This window comes from Corvus kubaryi, unplaced genomic scaffold (assembly GCF_017639235.1).
Source record: "Corvus kubaryi isolate FWS band 111438036 unplaced genomic scaffold, C.kubaryi_AGA036_p1.0 37385, whole genome shotgun sequence".
Classification (NCBI taxonomy): Eukaryota; Metazoa; Chordata; class Aves; order Passeriformes; family Corvidae; genus Corvus; species Corvus kubaryi.
The window spans coordinates 2,487,022-2,510,163 of record NW_024581127.1 but is presented as its reverse complement, the minus strand read 5'-3'; the positions used below and the strand labels follow the sequence as shown (position 1 = coordinate 2,510,163).

The 23,142-nt window shown below is 37.0% G+C and overlaps 1 protein-coding gene across 2 annotated transcripts in view; it reads right to left on the bottom strand.

Moving 5' to 3' along the window:
* Positions 1 to 23,142, bottom strand: part of PREX2 (phosphatidylinositol-3,4,5-trisphosphate dependent Rac exchange factor 2) — a 173,764-nt gene that overhangs the window by 84,400 nt on the left and 66,222 nt on the right. For both annotated transcript variants that reach the window (XM_042036246.1, XM_042036247.1), the window contains exons 10-20: positions 20,268 to 20,417; positions 17,518 to 17,662; positions 15,865 to 15,965; positions 11,965 to 12,068; positions 10,587 to 10,636; positions 9,951 to 10,026; positions 9,099 to 9,171; positions 7,787 to 7,929; positions 7,544 to 7,636; positions 6,066 to 6,214; positions 1,406 to 1,491 (exon numbers count right to left, since the gene is read on the bottom strand). In XM_042036246.1, coding sequence (XP_041892180.1) covers positions 1,406 to 1,491; positions 6,066 to 6,214; positions 7,544 to 7,636; positions 7,787 to 7,929; positions 9,099 to 9,171; positions 9,951 to 10,026; positions 10,587 to 10,636; positions 11,965 to 12,068; positions 15,865 to 15,965; positions 17,518 to 17,662; positions 20,268 to 20,417 — 1,170 coding nt within the window. The remainder of the gene's footprint in view (positions 1 to 1,405; positions 1,492 to 6,065; positions 6,215 to 7,543; positions 7,637 to 7,786; positions 7,930 to 9,098; positions 9,172 to 9,950; positions 10,027 to 10,586; positions 10,637 to 11,964; positions 12,069 to 15,864; positions 15,966 to 17,517; positions 17,663 to 20,267; positions 20,418 to 23,142) is intronic.

The following is a 23,142-nucleotide window of genomic DNA, read 5'->3' as shown; positions in this document are numbered from 1 at the left end:
GAAAGACAGTCTGCTGGAGTATGACCTTAATTCCAGCTACCTGAACATTCGCCTCCTTACATCTCTCTTGATACTGCCACAGAGGTGCCAAGGAAGTAAAAATCTATTGCCTAAAGACTGCCAGACCGGAGTGCAGAAGCTAGGGGCTATGAAAGAAAAGGCTAGACTGAATTTGCAGGGCTGAAAAACAGAAAAGCTTGTCACAACTTCATGACTTGTCAGTTGAGCATATTTGACAAGGAAATAACTTACAGAATATACGAGCTTCCCTCATTTTAAGAATTATCACTATTAGATTAAAGCTGCATTTAAAATCTAATATAAAGTCATCAGAAATTACACTATTACCAGCTATCGCAATCTCCCTTCCCCCAAAAAAGACTTTAAAATAAACATATAAGTAGATCTTATCAAATATCTCTCTCAAGAAAAAAAACCCCAAATCTCTCTTCAGAAAACCCCAAGGTCCCAATTCAGCAAAGTATGTAAGCATATGCTTAAAATCTGCCAGGTTTAGCAAACCACACAAGCAAGCACTTGCATATTGTTGAGGCTAATTGGAATAAAGCATGTGCTTAATGAATAATGATAGGCAGTTGCATTGAGATCCAGGTGCAGAAATAATTATCACATCAGCTACTAAGTCTGTAGTTTATTAGTCTTTCTTTTGAAAATCTAATTTCTGGCACCAGAGTCTAGGAAAAAAGTCATCAAGCTCTGTTCAAATCTGGCTGCTCTGCAGATCAGTTCACTTTTAATTCCTCAGTTACAAAGGCAGGAGCAGGGGAAGAGACACAACTGTCCCACAGTAGCTGAAAATACAGTTTGCTCTACCATAAACAACATGAGACAGTAAGAAAAAATGCCCCAACCTCTTTTACCGCAAGTGCACTGGTAGAAAATATTGAGTTAGGATAGTAAGCAGCTGAAAATCACATCCCAAGATAGTATTTACATGAAACATCTGCAATTACTAAGACGAAGTCACTAATGCTCTTGAGAAGAATTGTAAAAGGCATATTTTTTTGTAAAATGTTTTCAGAACATTGCAGAACCACACAGCCATCTAACAAATTAACACACAGGTTCCCAACAGCCATTCACTGGACAAAGTGATATTGCATCCTTCAGCTATTCCTTAATCTGTAAAGAATGCACAGCTTTAATTTAACTTTCCTACATTGGTATAGCTACATTTAAAAGAAAAGTTGGAAGATGTATCCAAAGCTTACAGAGCATAAGTACAAAAAATAATTTTATTTGGGTTTATTTAATATGGTTTTTTACTTTGCGGAAAATAAAAATCTAAGATGGATTACTGGACCTAATTTTGATTTATCTCAACCAAGTCATTGAGATGTTAAATGTATATTTACCAGTACCATTGACAGTTCTTACAGCTTACCTCTCCCAACAGCATGGACAACGGATGGGCCAAAGCCCCGGATTTGGAATCCAAGTCCATCTGCAGAGTCAGGAATCTTCACTGTCCTGATATAAACAAAGATTCAATATGAATGTAGCAAAAGGTAGCATTTCGTTATTCAGCAGTATGTAGGTTACAAGGGTATAAAACTCCATACTTCTATTCAAATCAGTTTCAGATTTTGCACCATTCATATTCCAGATACCGTGCACCACTGACGTCAGAAGAGCAAGCTGAGACAGCAGAAGCAATCTATTCCACGGGGAAATTCAATATGCTGATTATAATCAAAACACCACTGTAGCTTTAAAATTCCTCCCAAAAGGACTAAGGCTAAGTTGCCACAGCACAGCAACACTGAAAGCCCTGGGAAGGCAGGCAGTCTCTCCCAGCTGAAAGGACAGAGTGTGGGGACCAGAGATCACAGCAGCCCTGATCAGACAAGCGGCAGAAGACTGCAGAGCCTAGACCCATATTACAATTTAACAGAATCACAGAATATGTGGAATTGGAAGGGACCCACAAGGATCATCGAAGTCCAACTCCTGGCCCTGCACAGGTACCCTAAGAGCCACACCATGTGCCCAAGTGCATTGTCCAAACACTTTTTGAACTCTGTCAGGCTTGGTACTGTGACGTCTTCTCTGGGGAGCCTGCTCCAATGCCCAACCACCCTCTGGGTGAAGAACCTTTTTATAACATTCAACCTAAACTTCCCCTGACAGAATTACAGGCCTTTCCCTTGGGTTGTGTCACTGGTCACCACAGAGAAGAGATCAGTGCCTGCCCCTCCTTTTCTGCTCCAGAGGAAGTTGCAGACTGCAGTGAGTTACCCTGTCATAAAAGGAGATAGGATTTGATAAGCAGGACTTTCCTCGCACGAAGCCATGCTGGCTGTGACCAATGACTGCGTTGTCTCTCAGGTGTTTTTCAATACCTCCCAGAATAATCTTCTCCATAATTTCACCAGGCACAGAAGTGAGACTGACAGGCCTGTACCTTCTCAGGTCCTCTTCCTCGCCCTTCTTGAAAATTGGGACAATGTATGCCAGCTTCCAGTCAGCTGGGACCTCTTCAGATTCCCAAGACAACTCAAAATCATCAAGAGAAGCTTTACAATGACTAGCTCTTTGTGGATTCTTGGATGAATACCATCAGGCCCCATAGATTTGTAGGGATCCAGCTGAAGCAGCAGATCTCACACAATTTCAGGGTTGGCTGGGAGTTGACCATTCTCGCACTCATGGTCCTCTAGCTCAGGGCATTGAGACCCCCTTTGGTCCATCACCCATGTTGAAGATGGAGGTGAAGAATAAATTAAACACCTCTGCATTGTCCCTGTCCCCGTTTGTGAGGTAACCATCCTCATCCTGTAACAGGCTAACCTTATTTTTACATTACCTGTTGCCATTAATATACTTGAAAAAACTCTTTTTATTTTCCCCCACATTTCTGGCCACCTTCAACTCCAGTTGACCTTTGGCCAGGTGAATTTTCTCCCTGCAGTGGTGAGCAGCATCTCTGTATTCTTCCCATTTAACTTGACCTTGCTTGCATTGAGCATATACCTTCCTTTTTCATCTTATTTCCAAGAGGAGAGTCCTGTTCAACCAAGCTGGCCTTCTGCCTTCCCTACTTGACTTACAACATTTGGGAATTGCCTGCTCCTGTGCCCTCAGGAGGTGATGTTTAAAAAGTGACCAGCACTGATGGATCCCAGCACCTGCAAAAACATTTTCACTCCGAAATAATGAATCCTGTCAGGTGTCAGCAGACAAACCATTGAGTAGATCATCCCATGATCAACAAACACAAAATTTTTCTGCTTTTTCTGACACCAGCCTTGGAGCCACGCATTGACCTGATGGATCTGCCTACTCCTATCAAAATTATTCCTTGTTACTGGAAGTATCAATGAAATCAACTACTGTGCTCCTGCTCTCTCAACCAATTGTCCCTGGACACTGATGTCTTTTTGGATTGCCCTCAGACTTCTCTTTTTTATTTCACTGCTGCCAGTTTCAAAAATCAGTAGCAGAGAGTAATTAGAGGGTATTAGTAGACTAGAGAGTTTTCCAGTAATGTCCCTTATCCAAGCCCCTGGGAGACAGAAAACTCTCTGTGGGTTGGGTCTGGTCCGCATATCGGACCCTCCTTAGAAGGGAGTCTCCTATTACAGCTACCCTTCTTTTCCTGTTAGCAGAGGAGGTCTTGATGCAGGGTGCAGGTGGTGTTGTCTCAGGAGGCCTCACCACCCCAGCGTATCTTTGCCCACCTCATCAGTTGTTTGGCCTTCTAGATCCAGAGCCCCATGCCTGTTGTAAAAGGTACCAGTCCTACTTGTCAAATTCAGAGAAGGAGGAACATTCTTCTTGGTACGTGCTGTGATGTGCCTCCAGCCTTCATCTTCAACAGACCCTTGGCTAACAGTCCTTTGGCTAATTACCCTGCAGGGTTCTGAGTCCATCTGCTTCTTCACCACAGCAGAGGTTCAAGACTCCTGCAAGTCTGGGACTGCAGCATTGCTGAAAACAACCGGTCTGTCATTTGCTCGTTCACTGAAATACTGCAGAGCCTGTTCACTTCTTCCTGTAGCTCCTTCACCTGGCAACACAGCTCCTCAAACACAGCTCACCTTCTGCAAAAAAACTCTTTGTCATCCCAACCTTGCAAAGAGGCATCAGGCACTCCCAGCAACCTGTGCCTCTTCTTGCTGAGTCTTCTTGAAATAATGTTTTATTGCAGTTTTTCTGAGCAGCTACGGAAAGCACTGAGTTTTGTAAAGCAAGAATCATCTACTGCTGTTTGTATGACTTGTAAGCACATTGTGCTGTGCTCCTCCTTGGTCTAAGAACAAGAGTAATAAACATACTGACAAACCTAACCAACAGAAACAATTCTGAGAATCAAAATTCACATCTACTCCTTAAAATTAAGCTCTGAGCTCGCCCAAAGTAAACTAACATCCCCTCATGATATCAGCTCACAGTCTACAAAGAGCAACACAGCTGCATTAGCCCTTATCAGAGCTAGTAAGGTCATGCATAACAGTACACTGATTTAACTTTGCAGCCTTTCCATCCAGAGCCAGCTCTGTTATTATTTCAGAGATCTTTGCCCCGAGCTCCATTTCCCATTGCAAAAGCAAACAAATTCAAATTGATGCTGGAAATTGATTTTAAAATACATTTGAACTATAACAAACTTGATTTACAGGCAGTTTTGAATAACAGAATTGCATCATTTCTTGTACTTCTTATTTTCTAGTATACATAAAGCATTTGGAGATGATTATCATGAGGTGAGATCCAAAAGTCACTGAAGTCTTTAATTCTTTTAAAATATAATAATATATTGATATTCATAAATTTTTACTTTAAATATTTTTGTAAGTATAACATCATTTAATGTACTCATATATTAACTATATACCATTTATATGGTTGTATTCTGAAACCACCTTGAGAACACATTAATGAACAATGAAAGACCATCACTGGCAGTTTAGGCTAAGAATTCAGGAGAGAACTGTCTTCTGTCAACTCAGCTGCACTAGCAGCAGCTCCTGACAAAAAGCAGGGAACACTGAGAAACAAATTTGTCTCCTGTGAACTCTTCATTCACTAGAACATCTCTGTCAACCTTGAAATTCACCCACAAGTTGAGTCAGAAATTAAACCAAGATTTGCATTGAAGAAAAGCCAAGACATGCCTTTTAGGCTTTCTATAACCCTGTGGTCTGGGGGATTCTTTAATAGTTATTTTTGTTTGTTTAGGGTGGGAGCAGGTGTTGGAGTATCAGTCCAGATAAGCATCTTTAAGCCCTATTTATTTTTTTCCTCTTTTGCCAGTTGTGGGTGCCATTTTACTTCTCAAGACACCTTTGCTTATTAAAAGGAGAAACAGATCTTCAAGCTACCACATAACCAGAGCCATTTCTGAGCAAGGCACTCACGTATGCTATATGGTAATAGAGGATGGCACGTCTTTATTCTGCAAATTTTGATCAAAATTACTCCTGACAAGTTTTTCTTAGTCTCCTTGTTATGCATAACCTAGCAAAAACTGCAATAACTTTTCTAATATACTTTTGCTCATTTACATATTTACTGAATCCACCCATTAGGCCTCACTTTGTATTTCTTTTACATAACAAAAGTTGTGTTTAGGTAGGAATGGTCAAAACTGTACAGAAATGCATCTGTTACGTAAAGATGAGGAACTGTTTATTTCCTCCTGCTGTTTACACCACCAACACACAAGCTGAAGGGGCCCATGAGACCACAGAGTCTGACTATGCCAAACCAGCAACTAATCCCCAGACACAGGAATTTAATACACACAGCAAGAGATAAGTGATAAAAACTGTCCATATAATCAAGGAAACTTCATTTAAACTTGCAGTACCTGCATGTATTTAAAGCTGCAGAGCTGAAGATCTAAAGTACTTGTGATTCTTTTGCTGACTCACAAATATAATAAAACGAAATCAGGGCAAATCAAATTGCTTGACTTGGCAAAGTCAGATCAGATACAGCATTTAAAATAACTTTAGAGTAGTGCTCTCTGAAGTTCCACTGGTCTTAAAATTCACTTCAAGTGTTGTTTGTAAAATTTCCCCCAAGGAATGATAACTTACTCCCGAGGTTTAGTGCTCACAAGAACCCGCAGGGGCTTTCTGCTGTTTAAACAGGCTTTCAGGAAGCAATCCACTTCACTGAAGGGTCGCAGAAAAACCAGGTCACCGTTAATGGCAAAGATTTTCTTCCCAACTTCCAAGCCTGCCATCTAGAAAATAACAACAGCTGTGTACATGTTTGCTTCATTTTGTTTTTTTCTGCTGGCATGCAACCCCAATAGAAAAAATGATGTTCACACTTCCACGTTTTGCATTCTTTATGACTCCTTCACATACCACACACTTATACCACAAAATGCTTCTAAAACCAGTTAAATTCATGTGAAGGGTAAACACTCATTCTGAAGAGAGCTAAATACAAGACCTAGTCTTCATCAAGATTTTTTGACAGTATTACAATATCAGTTAATTTTTTAGTAATTAACACAACAGCTTTAATTGAGCCTTTTATTTTCTGACAGTACTTAATTTGTTCATCCACCATTTTCCAAAGGAACTAAAGCTTCATTTCATAAAGAAAGACACAATTAATATTTTAGTAAGTGAATATTTGTTAAGTTCCAAAATGAAAGAGTTTTTAAACTTTGGTCTAACAATAAAGGCACCCTAACAGTTGAACTACAGGAGTACAAAGAGTGGCTTACAGTACAGGCAAAGCCTTAGTGCTTAGTGCCATAGGAGATCCTGGCAGAACCTGACCGCTGGAAATCACCCTATTTAGCTCTGTGGCTGTATTATATTATTCATTTGCTGTGTCTACTTATAATTTAAATTTGTATTCCACCGTGAGATTTAGAAAGCCTTGAAATCTAATTTTTTTCTCTCATGAAAGAGCCTGTACCTTATCTTTACATATATAGAGACACCCATGCTGCTCAGTAGAATATGAATTAACACAAAGAAAATCTAAAGCAATACTACCAAACAGGAAGGTTGTAATTTTTTCATTCAGATTCTCAAATTCCAGACTTTATCTAAAGCTTGATACATCCTTTACTATAAAATATGTCAACTGCAACTCACAGACTATCTCTATACCCATTTCATATTCTACCAATCATGTTTATTCCAATTATGATTAGCGTCATTACTGGCATATTATAAAATACATAAAAATAAAATGGTGACTTTTATATCATCACTCAATGACAGTTTAGCTGAGCAGAAAATAAGTATTAGATAATGGTCAAAGCAATGTTTAAAAAAAAATTAAAAAAAATCCAAACAAAACAATAAAACAAAGCAAACAAATAAGAAAAAAAAAACAAAAAAAAAAAAAAAAAACCAAACCAAACCCAAAACACCAAAAACCAACCAAAAACCCAAAGGATAAAAGGGAAAAAGATTCATAGGCACAGCTTTCTTGGTAAGTGTTCACTGCCACGTTCTACTACTGTAGACTTTTCTGAATTACGTACAAAACATACAGCAGCAATCAAGTAAATAAAGCAGGGAAGATAATTTAAAATATTCGATACCTCAGCATTTGATCCTTTCTCTACCACTTTAATAATTGGCACCTTATTTTTATCTTCTAAACCAAAACCATAGGTTCCTTCATTAGATTTAATCTGTAAAATAAAATTTTTAAAATATTGTTCAGAAAGGCATTTTAAAAAATGAAGTATCTTTTCATTAAATAACAATAAACTGTCCTAATATATTGTCACTATGACCAATTTTTTACTCATCAAAGCACACACTGATGGTGTTTCACTCACCAGTAATGATTTGGCTATGACATTTTCCACTACTTTCAGATCATGTTTCATGAGTCTGTGCTTCATATTTGATCCTTCCATTTCTTCATCCGCATAAAAACGGAACAGCAGTGGTTCATCTTTAAATTCACTTTTCTCTAACACTGTATGACAGAAACCAACACATCATAATGTTTATTTTCTTTTGAACTCTTGAATATCATGTCTTTCATGAACCATAAAATACTGAACTAGCATATACATACTGAATGCTAGCAAAATATTTGTGTGTGTATGGATCTAGTGAAATCTTTTTTAACATACACAACAATTTTTATTTGGATCTATTATAGAGGGATAGGCATGACTAAGCTCATTTTTCAACTACATCATCTGGATTCCACCAAGTTGGGAAAGACATATTAGCCTAAAATGGTTTTAGTGAAAGGTTTTAGGTAGGTTAAATGGTTTTAGGAACGTTTCTTCCTAAAAGGTATTTCAAAACATGGTTTTGAAAAGTTCTGCTGGGCAGCTGCTGAAGATGCTCACCATCAAGTTCTGGCACTCTCCAGATGGTGAAGCATGCCGGGTTCAGACTTAGAAACAGGTTTGGTGGGGATGAGGAAGCAAGCAGAACAGCCAATGGATGCAGTTTGTGTGTTCAAAAACCAAAGAAAAAATAATGAACAATACCAGAGAGAATGTTCTCACCCCTTGTCTAAACAAGCTGATAAAAAAAGAATTTCTTCCTCTTTTCATTTCAGTAAGTGGCCTACTACTTCAAACATTTCACTGAAATTTTCCCTCTGATGGTATTAAATGGGACCTCGTTCACCTTATTTGGTGCTGCACGTATCTCTGGTCTCCTCTCCCTTTTTTGTTCTTTGCTATCCTTATTATTTTCTCATTTTTCTCCAATCCACTTACTCCCATTGTCACCACTTCACTTTTTTGAAGTCACACTCCTCCATACTTTATTCATTCCCCCTAATATCTCACATTTCTTTCCTACGTAATTTTTTATTGCCTCATCAGTGCCAACATGCATTACTTTCTCAAGACATTTCTTGCAAAGTGACTAATAAAACTGCCCCCACTAAATCCTGTAAAGGATTAATTCCTCAGCACGTGCTATAAAATTTGATATAATTTTCAGAGTATACAACAGCTATTTTTTTCCTTGAAGATTGTAGCATCAGTCTCTTTAGTGATAAAATAGAAGAACTTTCCATCTGTTCTGTAATATCTTTATCAGCCCCTGCATTTCCTTCCAACTGTGCAGATAACATGAAACAGAAAGTAAGCACAGCTTGTACAGAATGTATTTACTTACCATGGTGCATAAACCCATTATCACAAAGAGCTACACCAAATATCATAGCTTCCTCCCTTGTCCGGCAATCCCCCTGTTAAAAAACAGTACTTTTTAATATATATTAAAATGTATTTTAATTAATTCCATTTATAAAATGGAAACTGTGCACGATGGCGTAATCTCACAGGGATAGCAACTGCTGTAGATTACATTTACCACCACCATCTTTATGTATACATTTCTAGCATACATATATATATATATAAAAATCAGTATATACATGTTTATCATAGAATCAGAGAGTAGTCTGGGTTATATGCTGTAACACTTTATAATTACAAATAAATAGGAAAATACTTCAGTATGACTACATTCTCCATAAAAATAGAACATAATAGAATCCATAACCATCGGAAAATAAAAGTTTTAAACTTTTATTTTATGGAACTAGTGCATGTTGACAGAGGGAACAGGATACCATGTTGTTTTTTCTTGTTCATTTAAAATGAAGCAAAATTGGTGGCAGCAAATTGGTACTGACTTTTGCTCATCTAGTTAGCAATTTAGAGTTTCTCACTGTATTTCATTTTAAGCCATGGACAGTGTTCTATGCTGAATCAGAAAGCTAAGTGTCATTAAAACAGTTCAATTCAATTTCAAATAAGGAAGATAAGCATAATAGGGATGAACAGCACAGCTGATGACAGCTGATTTCTGTTACTTTACTAATTTAAGAGGCTTATACTTACATACACTGTTCTAATAACCCCTACAGAAAGTGTTTGCACATTTTTCTTCTTGATATTATCAGTAGCTTTCAAATTAGAATTTAAATGCAAAACATACATAAATCCAAAGGTGTCTACTTGCCTGGGCAATCAACCAATCTATGAATTTGTTAGCCATAACCACAGATTTGTAGGTTCTCAAGTGATAGTCTTTATCCCTGTTCAAAATAACACAGAACAATTTTTAAAGATCAAACAAAAGCTTAGAAGAAAGAGAAAAATACTTGTAGTCTATGAACAAGTTACTCCAAGCATGAATTGAGCACTTAATAATGGTTGAGAAGTTTTCTTGGGAGGAAAAAAAAAGAGCAAATTAAGTCCTTCTTGTAGACAGAAAGGAGGAGTCTGGTCACATCTTATTTGGATGTTATTGTCACTGGAGTATAAAGGCAGGTGTGTTGTTACAGTTGGGACTCTTCAAACAAGGCAATGGTGTGTTGGTAAAGGAGTGTACTAATATATACAGTAAGCATATAAGCATATCCATCAGGACCTAGGAGGCTCCAGAAGTCCACTAAAAAAAGTTATATTGAACAGAGTTGGCAGCCATTTAGTGGTTCAGTTACGCTTTTTGTCTGGATAGCCTTTCAATCTTATCTGATTACTCTCAAAAGACCAGTCTTGAAAGGATGGGTTAGGTTCCTACATTCAAACACAGCATCTCCAGATCATGTACTTCTTCCAAATGACTCCCTCAGGATTTCCCAGTTGGACTCACCTAATTACTGGGGTAAAGAGACTGTGAAGGCGACAGTACAGTCGTACACCCTGTGAAAGAGGAAGAGGCAGTGAGTTAACCACACATTCACATCACAGACAAGAGGCAGGGACACAGTAAGGAAGACTGTACGTTCTCAATGGATTTCACTTACATAGCAAAAAGGTCTGTTCAAATTTCTATGTATTTTCATGTGCCAAAACAATGTTTCCAGATAACAATATAGATGAATAAATTATGAGAAGGAAAATATTTCCAATGTAACCTAAGCTTACTGAGACATACACAAAAAAGGATTATCTTTAAGGTAGCATTAAAAAATTCTGAAAGTTTGAAATACTTTGAAAGAAAAGCACACAAAAAATAAAGCAATGTTTCCATGCATTAAGGTTGTCCCAAACAGCGGTTGCTATTCTACACACAACTGAGTAATTAAAGTAAAAACCACTGCATTTCATTATATGCATCAATATTTTGTTTACAAATTAGAATTATAACTAATCAATTTTAAAAATGAAAAAAAGATTTAGAGATTAGAAATGCTTTTTATTAAAAACAAACAAATTATACATCTGGATTAGTTTAAGAAACTACCATCAGAAAATTGTATTTAAAAAAAGAAAACACATTAGTATTACTTAGCAAACATCAAAACCCAATTATGTTTACAATATGCATGAAGAACAATGTATAATGATTAAAAGTTGTTTCAAATTAGATTCCATCCTACTTTGCTCTGCCTGGGAGTTCAGTATTGCAGATTCCTCTAGATGAACCTTACATTAACAAACGGAGCAAAAAACTAAATTATACTGCAGTGTAATACCCAAATGCAGATATTTTCTACTGACTCAAAATCATGACAAATTTGAATATTAATGACTCTAAAGGCAACTTTGATCAATCTTTTCATTATTCTCAGTAGCATAGATGGGTAGGACTACCTATTACATTTAAACATCTATGTGACTATAGATTTACTGCCTTGTTAGGGCGCTAATGAAGGACACTCAGATTTCAGAGAAACTTAAAAAACTGTTTCCTACATATATCTTCATATCTATGAAAAGGGACTGAAAAATACAATAGACTGAACCTCAGCTTCAGGATCACCCAGAAACACAGGCAATGCATCCTGCATATGAAACCATTTAATAGCAATTATAACTACATAATAGTAAACTTTCATTTTTGTATTTAAAATGTGTAACAACTAGCCAAAAGCTTACAAATGGAAAGCTGAATTTGATTCACGTAAATATAGAGTGGCAACTCTGAGGGGATCTTGTCTATCCCAGCATATCTTACATTACTTTTTAAGCAGAATCTCAGTTTCTGATGTGTTCTTCCTAATAATAGCAACTATTTTATTCTGTACCTTGGAGATCACATCCTGCATCTCATTTCTGGGGTAGTACGTTCCATCATCATATCGGAATCTGTACAGCATGTGCTCAGGTTTGAACTGGTGCTTATCTGTAACTAAATTTTTAAAAAAAGTATTGTTAGATGACTTTCTGAAGAAACCAACGAGAGAGAGGAAGCTCAGCATCATTTCTTCTAATAACAGCCCACTCCACAGCCATAGGTAGATTTCAGACAGGGAGGGCAGGAAGCCCAGTTAGATCATCTGCCCTAAGCTCCTTTATGCCACTGGTAACTTCTTACATTTCAGTAGTACAGAAGAAAACAAACAATTTCAAATCACAGGGAAAATAATAAGGAAGACAAACAGGCAGGGGACAGCATGAAAAATTAGGCATTCAAGTCTCTTTAGTCTTCAGTGCTTTTGCAAAGTTTATCAAGCAAGTAGCCAAGTAAGACTCATTTTACAACTATTCCTATTATTCGTCCACATTATTTTCTGTCCTCATTCTTGATGAGGCCAATCTCAGATGATTCAGTAAATTACAAACACTTCATAACATGTTTGACCAGTCTTGCAGTGGAAACAAAAGAGAGAGAGGAACATCTTCCTCTATATATACCCATCCAAAGGTCATAAGTGCAAGACACTGGCAGTCATTATGAAGATGTTGATAATCTATTTCCCCAAAGACCTGGGCAAAAGGATCTTTACAGGTGGACTTCCAGAGATTCACAGGATTCCAGCAACAAACCTCACGACTTCAAATGCTTTGTCAAAACAGTCATATCGTAGGATACAAACCTTCTCCTAGAAACTGTACTGCTGCAAATCTTTCTGAAAAAAAGTTGATCCATTTGATGGCTGAGGACAGCATTAGGCATTATCACCATCCTAAGATAACTACTTTATTAATTAGAGCTTTGCTTGCAGTTGTAAGCTTTCATTTTGAAAGTCAATTTACATGTCATCAACTGATAAAGGAGGGTACTGTAATGTCCTCATTTATCAGAATAACACACCTGACAGAGTTAGGTAGTTCTGTGCATGCCTTCCTACACCAAGTGATTAAGCCATCATACATAATTCCCTTCCAAAAATTTAGTTAGGCACCATAAACTTGTATAGTAAGGTGCCTTCTGTCTGTGTCATTTTTCATGCCCCTTCAAGCTCCTCAGTATTTCCACCCATCATCTGATACACAGACATAAAAACTGAACTGCATATATTAAGCGGTTTCACCAGTGTCATGTGCAAGAGCAAAACAGGCTCTCTACCTGCATGTGATATATCTACTAATAGTAAAACCCAGGACACTACTCCAATTGCCTTGAACCGATGGTTCATGCTACGATGATTATCCAAAATAATTCCTAAGCTCTTTTACATATCATTGCTTCTAAATAAATGAGATACAGACGATGAAATTTTCACATATAATGCCTAATGTATCTAAGTGAATTTTAATGGATTGTGACCATTTTACTAAGAAAAAAGATCTAGCACTATAATTAAAAAAACATGCCTACTGTTAAAGAAAAATAACCTATTCCAATAGATTAACATATACGAAGACTTTTTTTATAACCAGCAAGTTCCGAAAATAAAAAAACCACCATCAAAACAATTTTGCCTAAAGTCAAATTATTCCTCACTCTTACAGGGATGCTCTGGGAGGGTACGAGGCTTACAAAGCACCTTTCCTTTCTTGCATGCCCATGACAAACAGAGCAAGCTATGCCCTCTGAAAAACATAAGTACCACTCTGTCTCTGCAGTTCCAACTTACCACAGTGCACCAGAAACTAAGGGAGTGGTTCCACTGAGCTGGAACATGCTGGGTTTCAAACACTTAAGCTCACAAAAAGCTGCATTACCACTCAAATAAGAAAGCCCAAGTAGTTTTGTGTTTCATTTCCAACACTATACTCACATTTATGCTGGGATAGGTATTTATATGGCATACGCTAAGAAAAGGGAACTGATCGAGGCTTAAACTAGTCTTTTCTTTTAATTTTTTTGCCAAGGAAATTTAAATCAGATCATTACATCAGTCCAAGAAACTGCACAGCCACATAAATACCTATTCATTTTAAAACTATCTGATATTCAGTTTATTTTTGTAACTATAAAGCTCCTTAATCCATTGAGACAAAGCTTCCATCTCTAATCAGCTGCAGCAAGTGAGTGGACAAAGTGTCTCACTCCATTGACTGGTATCGGTCATTTCAGAAATCAGAGAATTCCACCACGTAGATTTAAAAAAGCAGCATACAAACAGGTTTTTCCCCTTATATAGAAGTGGAGGGGGAAAAAAAAGGAAAAACTATAACTTTTCTACTCGCTAGAGTTCACACACCAGGAAGTAAAACAATGTCCATCACAACATGGTTCTGTCATTGCTAGAATGAACTCCAGCACAGTGACAATAATGGACAGCCTAGTGAATATGCAAACTCTCAACAAAGGCCTCTACAATATTTGCAATGTAAATAACAGCCCAACTTTCTTCCTCCCTTGCTCCGTCTGTGAAAACAGATGGTTCATTCAACTTTATTTTAGGAATGCTATTTTCAGTGAACCACAGCTGGATTCACTATTCAAAGTAGCATGTCTGGCTCACATTTCTATGCTCTAATATAATTACCCTTTTATCTCATGAAATTACACAATATTCGTTTAACTCTGCATTGAGAAAATCTATGCATGTATTTAGGATATAAATTACAAGATCAGGAGAAGAATCTTTGGCAACAGAATCATTTCATTGAAAACAATTCAGTGTGTGTAGTAAACATAATAGCATCTGACATTTGAATGATGGTGGAGGAAAATCATGTAGACTGACATTAAAGAAATAAAGACTACATGACTACTGATGAATAGCCTTAACATTTTTCCTCCAACTCCACGGATGTTTAAAACACACACAACTAAGTGGCACTATGTTTCTCCCACTTTCTTTCCAGTCAAGGACACTAAAATCATTGCAAATAAATTAAGTATTCAATTGCTGGCTGGAGTATAGACATATTAAAATGTATATTTTCAAAGATCCCATCTAAATTTACACCCTAGATCTATGATGGAACAGTAACTAACTTGACAGCTTTGTTTTGACTGACTGTATCTATCGTATATGGTTCCGTAAAATATGGCTTCAAAACCAGAAGTTTCTCCAGTTTGCTTATATGGTCCTGTTAGACTATACCTTGTAATAATGACAGAGATGAGCATGTGTTCTGGTAAGAGAAAAATGTTGCCAATGCAAATTACCTGCAGAAATCAAACTTCTGTATTGGCTAAAAAAATGAACCATTTCAGTGATACTTCTCTCCACAATGAGCTAAATGCAGAGATTTGGCTGCAAATTTCGGCAGAAAAATATCAATTTTAGTAACTATACATTGTAGTGAAAAGAAGGTCTTAAAATTCAAAAGATTAAACTGTTGGGTTACAGATTCATGAGCTCCACTTGTAACATCTAACAGGTGAGTAGGCACATTTATCAAAACAGCCAGCTGTGACTCACTCTCTTGTAAAGTTCTTAGTTGAACACCTATTCCTAAAATGCCTGGCCTTAAATCCTGGAAAATCCTTACAAGCAGTGTGTTATTCTATGTTCCCCCAGAATTTCTTTTTGCTTACAAGAGAACAGCAATTTTTCTCTAGGTCCCCTTTTCCAGTGTTGTGATCCCAACAGCATAGAGGAACTGATTAAATCAGTGGAGCCTTTCCCACTAAATCTGCTATGGACATGGACAGTGGCTCCATGAGGCCCTGCAAGGATATAATGCAGATTCAACAAGCTGTCTTGTGTCAACAAGACCATCTTTTTGTCAAACAAAATTAAGTCCGTTCTAGTAACAACAATTATCTTGAAAATAAGTAAGTTTAAATTAACTAAATTTACCATGATGAATAATGCCATTCTCTAGCAAAGCCTGGCCAAGATGAACACCTTCTTCAGATTTGTGTATCTCTCCAATTTCCAGCAGCCAGGACACAAATTCACTGAAAAACAGATGCAGAAAACAAACTTTACATCTCATACCACCAGATCTACTGCATTTCTCTCTCCATTACTAGTATTTTTTACTAGTCTCGTAAATGATTTTTTTAGCCAAATGATCCTCAAAACATGACACCACCTCTAAAAAAACCCTCACTCTTTACAGCTTTTCTATTATTTTGACATAACCACATACGGTTTCCCACGAGATGTCTTTTCTGCTCATAAGTTTTCCATGCATTAAGTTAACCTGGCACACAGTGAAGATCTTCCATGTTTTCTGGGATGTCCTTAACTAGCATAGCCACACTTGACCAGACAGACCAACATAAGGCAATCCCAGGCATTCCTACTGCGCTGCCCAGGGCAGATATGCCATGATGACAGAACAGTAGGCTTGTTACTTGCAAGGTGTGTCAAACATATTGACATCCTGAGTATATACACCTATTATATACTTCATGTGCAGGAAATGCCTGGCTTGTATCAAAATAAAGCTGATGCAGTTCAGAGACATCAGGTCTAGAGCACATAAAATGTGCATGTTACAAATCAAAAGAGAAGTGTAATGAGGTAATGTAACCTTCAAATTCATGGGTTTTAACTGGTGACCCTGGGACCAGCAGAAGCATTCTTCAAATCGCTCCACTCCAAAAACAGCACAGAAAAGCAGCTATTTGATGGTAGGTTTAAATGGCTCCTCACCCATGAGCATGTTCTTCACCTGCATCCAACAACTTCACTGAGGAAACATGATTCAACCATAGCTTAATCATTCATCTTAATCCTATCCTGGTTTCAATTCTCTTCAACTATGTCACTTCTGACAGCACAAAAAAATCTCCCAAGTTTCTTTTCCCCTTTTGACCTCCCATGGTATCTTCTCAACAACTTATTTGTGCAAAACAGTCTCTATTTTATAAAAATGCTTTTCATACTTAACTTACGGCCCTAAGTTTTCATATTTATCTTATGGCCAAATGAAATAAGTGATAACCCTTCAGTCTCCCAAATGATTTTTTTTTCATGTACACATTTTTAGAGTATCTATTTCTCTTTCAGTTTTCTCAAGCCGTAGGCGTAATATGGCATTATAAAGATCCTCCTGATAATTTAAGCATGTAAACCTTATTTAGTAACTCTGTTCCTGACCTTCAAGCAAGAGGAGGACAGCAGCTGTCTTAAGAGACAAAGATTACTTAGGTGGAATAAATGAAATTTTACACTCCAAACTAGTCATTACAGAGACAAAATCCATTAAACAAGTTAGGAATTATTTCTTGAGAGAAACTAATTCACTTGATGCATTTCCGTATTTTCGTCATGCCCTTTGCAAGCCTTGTCTCTTCAGCAGAACTACTTTGCAAAACAAGTACACATTCATAAATTTCAGGCAGACCATTTTACATGGTCTCACATTTACTGGCTAAATTCTGTGAGGCAAATAGGTCTAACAGACATTACAAATGAAGCACGGTTTCTACAGAACCTCAAAGAAGATTTAAAATGTGAGTTTAGATGGTGAGAATTCATACTGTCAAATGTATATAATACCTTCCAAGAAAGCATTTGGGGAACGTGGTTAATTTCCTCTTCCTGTCTTTGATGAGATTCCCTTGTTTGCACATCATTTTGTATAATCTTTCTCCTTGCTCAGAGATCATCACCCAAGTGTCCTGTTCCATGCCCAATTTTAAACCTGCCAAAAATGCATTAACATTTTATGAAGTGATAGTGCCATTGTATTTCAGTATCCTCCCTGAAATGAAGAAGCAATACCAACATTTTACATACAAAAAAATGTAAAGGAACTGTTTTTCATTATTTTCTAAACAATAAAGTTAAACCATGAACATCTGATCTTCATAAAGCATAACCAAAAGATATTTTCCTCACAGGGCAGTTAAATTGTTACTCTATTGACATCACCATTTATTTTGTAGTAATAACAGGCTTCAGTATATGAACATTTGCAAGGGAGTAGTCCTATCTTCACAAGTTTAAAATAAAAAGCTTTGGTTTTGCTCTTACCATGTGATAATAAAAGGATCTTCACTTAAAGGAATATTTTTCAAATGTCCAATTAATAGTAGTAACAAGTTATCTGCTATACATATGCTAGTTTCACATAGATAATTCACCCCTTTTCCACAAAAGCATTCAGGCTTGGCAGGGGAGGTGGAACTAGAAGATCTTTATGGTCCCCTTTGACCCAAGTCATTCTATGATACTCCATCTGAGTAAGAGTCTGGTACTTCTTTAGTAATGAAAATACAGCCTGAAGAAAAGTGTCTGTCATGAGAAAAAGCTAACAGTGGTACTGGGCACAGAATAAGGAGTGTCTCTCATTATCCATGAACCAGATAGTGGTGATGTAACAAACAAAATCTGAAGTACCTCAGGGAAAAGAAAATTTAATTAATATACTACTTCTGGAGCTTATGGGACGTTGACATTTTTATTTGTATTGACTTTTTGAATCAGGTCATCACAGCATCATCAGTCTAAAGATGATCATCTTTTAAATAAACTTCTAACTTGCTGAATGCCTCAGGTGTTTACAGGAAAGCTGCCAAATTGACAAAAAATTTCTGCAAGAAGTTTCCAATACATCTTGATTTCCCCTAGCAAGCAAATACAATCTATGAAGTGGCCCTAGTTCATAATTTGATTACAAAAACTGAAAACTCTGCTAAATTACTTAATTCAGGGCATTCTCTCCTTTTTGTTCAGCTTCTGCTACGTGGATTCCAAATAAAAGTACAGATTTAGTTTCTCTCAGTCCATTGACTCTCTGAGTCTTCCAACTCATTTGGTTTTTGATGATTCTGTGTTGCAATCTGAACCTATGTGTGCCTCATCTCCTCTTCCTTTCATGGTTGTCTCCTTGGTGGCAAATCCACTGAGAACATCAGGAGGTGAAAGTTTTCACAAATCATAGGATGCTAAAATCCTAATACATGCCTTGGCTTTGGGATGGCTACCTCAGACCTCCAGCTTGCCAAAGTTTAGCTCAAACTCATTTCTACTACCAGCCGCTCAATTGATTAGTGTGAAATACAGAGAATTCATCAACACAAAATACTCCTACTTACTCTTTGTATTTCTTATGTAAAGCATCAAGAGCCTAAGGGGGACATGAAACTTAACAGAGAACTGAGATTTACTGAAAACTTTTTACTCAGTTCTACACAAGGTCCTATACAGAACCAGACAAACCTGGGGTTTTATGCATTTGACACCATGTCTACCACATCGCTTTTTCATTTTTAGAATATTTTTCGTATTTTCAAATATGAGTGTTTAGACCTCTAAAGCATCTTTTTAGCTTTTTTGCTATTAATTCAAGATGACACTACTGATTAGCCAGTGCTGAGACACCCTACTTGAAACTCCAGTCCTACAACAGATATTCTAGAAGCATCCAGTAATCAACTTTAAAAGACCAAAGAAAATATTGTTAGTGTACATTTACAACAGAGGCACAAACCAACAGTTACTGCAACAGGCGACAGAAATTCTACACAAATCAGGAAAAGAATCACAGATCTAAATACAAGGTCATATTTTCTTTCAATATCAAGGCTCCAAACAACAATACTAATTAGGATATTTGAGCTTGCAAATGAAATTAGCTCCAGAAAATGATGATGTGTCATCTTTCCCTGCTTCTACTTTGTGCTGGGTTCACCTTGAACACATGAAGTTATTCGTGGTCACATTTGAGATTAGGATTATATTTCATCCTTCCTTAATTCAGTTACTCAGAAACATAGTGGTTTTCCAATAGTGATTGGAAATTGTGATTACTTTCTTGGGTAGGAGAAAATACATCCAAGATGGAATTATGAGTGTGTTCTGTACCATTTCATTTGGATCATCTGCATTAAGATCCAACACAGAAAGCCTGCTTGTTTCAGTGATTCAAATGGCCAGTCACAAAGGGAATCAGTCCATAAAATCCCACAAGACATTTAGGATAGACTCTCAGATACCACAAACCATGATAATACACAAGCCTCAATGAATTTACGGCAATTTATACTGGTTGAGGATAAGTTGTAAAATCACAGATAAATCATCTCCCTATTTCCCAAACAGCATTCACTACCAGCATGTATGATTCAAGACATTATGCCCTTCCCAGTACAAGTTTGATTTATTTTTCCTACACTGGTATTCATAAATCCTCAGCTGAACGTGACACCACAAGTTTGCCTACCAGCTGGTTTTGCTTTATATCTCAACATAAAAATACAGTATGGTTTTCTGGCAAAGCAACACAAAGAAGTTTATTAACCTACCTTTTCTTCTCTCTCGTTCTTTCAAAATAGCTTCCAGCCATTCTTGCTTCTCTTCAGGGGTTTTTGCCATGCATACAAACCATTTATTCTTTGCTGTGTTGTGGATCTTCCAGCCATTAATAACAGTGTGGCCACTGCTGTGGTAGTCAGCTGGGAATAGATAAAATTATTAAAGAGCACCAACTCTTAAAAAAAGCAATAGCAATATGTGTCACAATTACTAAAAACTCTTATCACTACACATAAAAGCCCATACAATACAGAGGAATAAAAATTAATTTAGAGTTATCTGTGCCGCTTGTGAACTGTGTTAAAACTTAATAAACTGTAGTTTTAATTTTAGTAAATAATGCCTTTTTTAAAACATAACAGAGAACTGCCTAGCATATGGAAGAAGGTATAAATTCAACATTAAAACAGGCCAAGTCCTATTAAAAGAAAAGAAAACAGTACTTGAAGTACTTTTGGGTTAAACTGTAATGAATAATTCCTTAAACAAGCGGCATTGTGCTTTTGCCCCTTAAATTGCACAAAGTTGCTGTGCTGTTTGACTGATTTACTATTAAGTGTAAAAAAGGACTAAATACACAGAGGGAAAAAATACAATTTCAATTTCACAGGTAATCAAAGCACAGATATTTGGTGTATCTTTACTGGCTACCTGAATAAGCAAATATCTACCCTTACTAGTTTAAACAAACTGAAATATAATAAAGATGTTTCTGATCTAAAACCAAATGCATACTTTCTGAAATATGTTCCTAACAGTCTTGTGTTCAGTGTGCACATTACAAGAGAGGTAAGGGCTGCTGATGTTCTTAGATAACTCGAACTCCCAACACTTAACATGTAAAAATACCTATGCTATAGAAATCAAATTACTTACTACTTATTACTCTATATTTACTTCTATAGCACTGGATTTTACCATGCTAGTCCATAAATCTCATTCAGAAATTTCAAAACTAACACTCCTATCCTTCACTAGGATTACATGCATTTCCTAGGGGAAAATTTGTGAGGTGTAAATGTCTTATGATAAGAAATAATCGTTTTTTCATAAAATACAGACTAAAAAACTACAGCTAGCAACTACAATACAAAACATTAAGAAAATCAAAGGTCAGTATTTTCTCACCACAAACTTTCATTAAGAGGCAAAAAAGTCCTAAGGCCAACCCTGAACTAGTGCAATAACTACACAGCTTTTTCTTTAGTAAATACTTTTTCAGCCCTATTTTTTATTATGAGATTTTCGGAAAACGAAACCATTGCTGAAATGCGTGCTAAGATTTATCATAAATCTCAGCAGACATGCTAGTATCCTTTCAATAATGTTGCATTTTAATTAGATGGAAAGCAGCCAAGCTTTGTGTACTGGACTGGGAGATGTCAGGAACTACTCGAAAATCATGAGACTGATGGCTAATTTCTAAACCAACAAAACTTTCTAGTACTCAAAGCACGTAAAAAAGTGCAAGCAAGTCTATGACAGGGGAGAAAATCAAGGTTTTTTTCCAACACCATGTTTATGCCACTTACCTATTTATCATACTTTTATTTGCATAGCCTATACATAATATCCTTTGTCTCTTTAAAAACATTATTTCTTGAAAATTACCCATCATACTATTCATTCACTCCTAGAAAATCAGACTCAAAAGTCAAGGACAGGAAATAAGAATCGGACAGGAGCTCTCAACTGACAGACAGCACATCCTTGGAGACCAGAGGCAGAAGCACTACTGAAGGAAGTAAAGTTAAGGTTCGTTTTTTTATTTATTAAGTTAGAGGTGAATACATATAAAACTACAGGGTCATAATTTTCCTGTGGTCTTTGTTACTGTATGTCTATCATCACAAGACACATGTAGGGAAATGATTACTGGTGCACTGAACCATAGCAGTTAAAATTGTGGCCAAAAAAAAAAATCAAAAATGAGGGCTCAGACTCACAAATGGATTTAGATCCCCCCACTCTGAACAAAAATTTGGTGTTTAATTAGTAGCTTAATTCAGAAAAAAAATGGTGTGTCCAGACACCTGAATTTCTCAATGTAGAGATGACTTTTTAAATATGCAGTTTCCTTCGCATTTGAGGATTTGTAACTGCAGGGCCAGGAGCACCCTGGCTGTTTGACCACACTCACCTCATTCCACCACAAACTCACTGAATTCTGTGAAAAGCTCAATCACCAAGCTAGGTACTATCATTGCTTAATGTATACAGAGGACACCGAGCTCAGGAGGAGGAAAATGCGTAGCTGTTGTCCAGTTTTACTATAGTAACACACTGCTGTGATGCCCACTTTGACTTCAGCCTCCATCTTTTCTGCTTTTTCTTTTGCTCTTCATGATTCCCATGAAGGGAAGCAATCCCTACAATCCTCCAAGGCTCCCATGAGCAATTTGTTCTCCCCAATCCACCCATGTCCATAGTGAAGAGCATTTCAGCATTAAACTGTCAACCCATATAAACTCCTTCCTTCTTTGGACTGGCTATTGCGCAAAATCTGGTCAAGAGCTGCTGGCCAGCCAGGAGGTTCACGTGACCTGACTGCCCAGCTGCCTTGCACATATGCACACTCTTCACATCAATGCAATCACAGTCAGGCTAAATAAATAATCTGCAAACCTGACATAATGGTTACAGAAGGAAGAAGAGCACAACACTGCAGTTTGCTCCATGCAAAGTCTGAGCAAGCATGATCAACAAATCATTAAACCTACAACTTTCCTAGGAAAGGTGATGAAAGATGACACCATCTTTTATTGTGACTTGGTAATACATTAAAGCTTGTAATTTGAGCTGCAATATATTGTACAAAATACAAGACTCATATCTTTGAGTGATGCATAAGAAGCTATTTGTTGC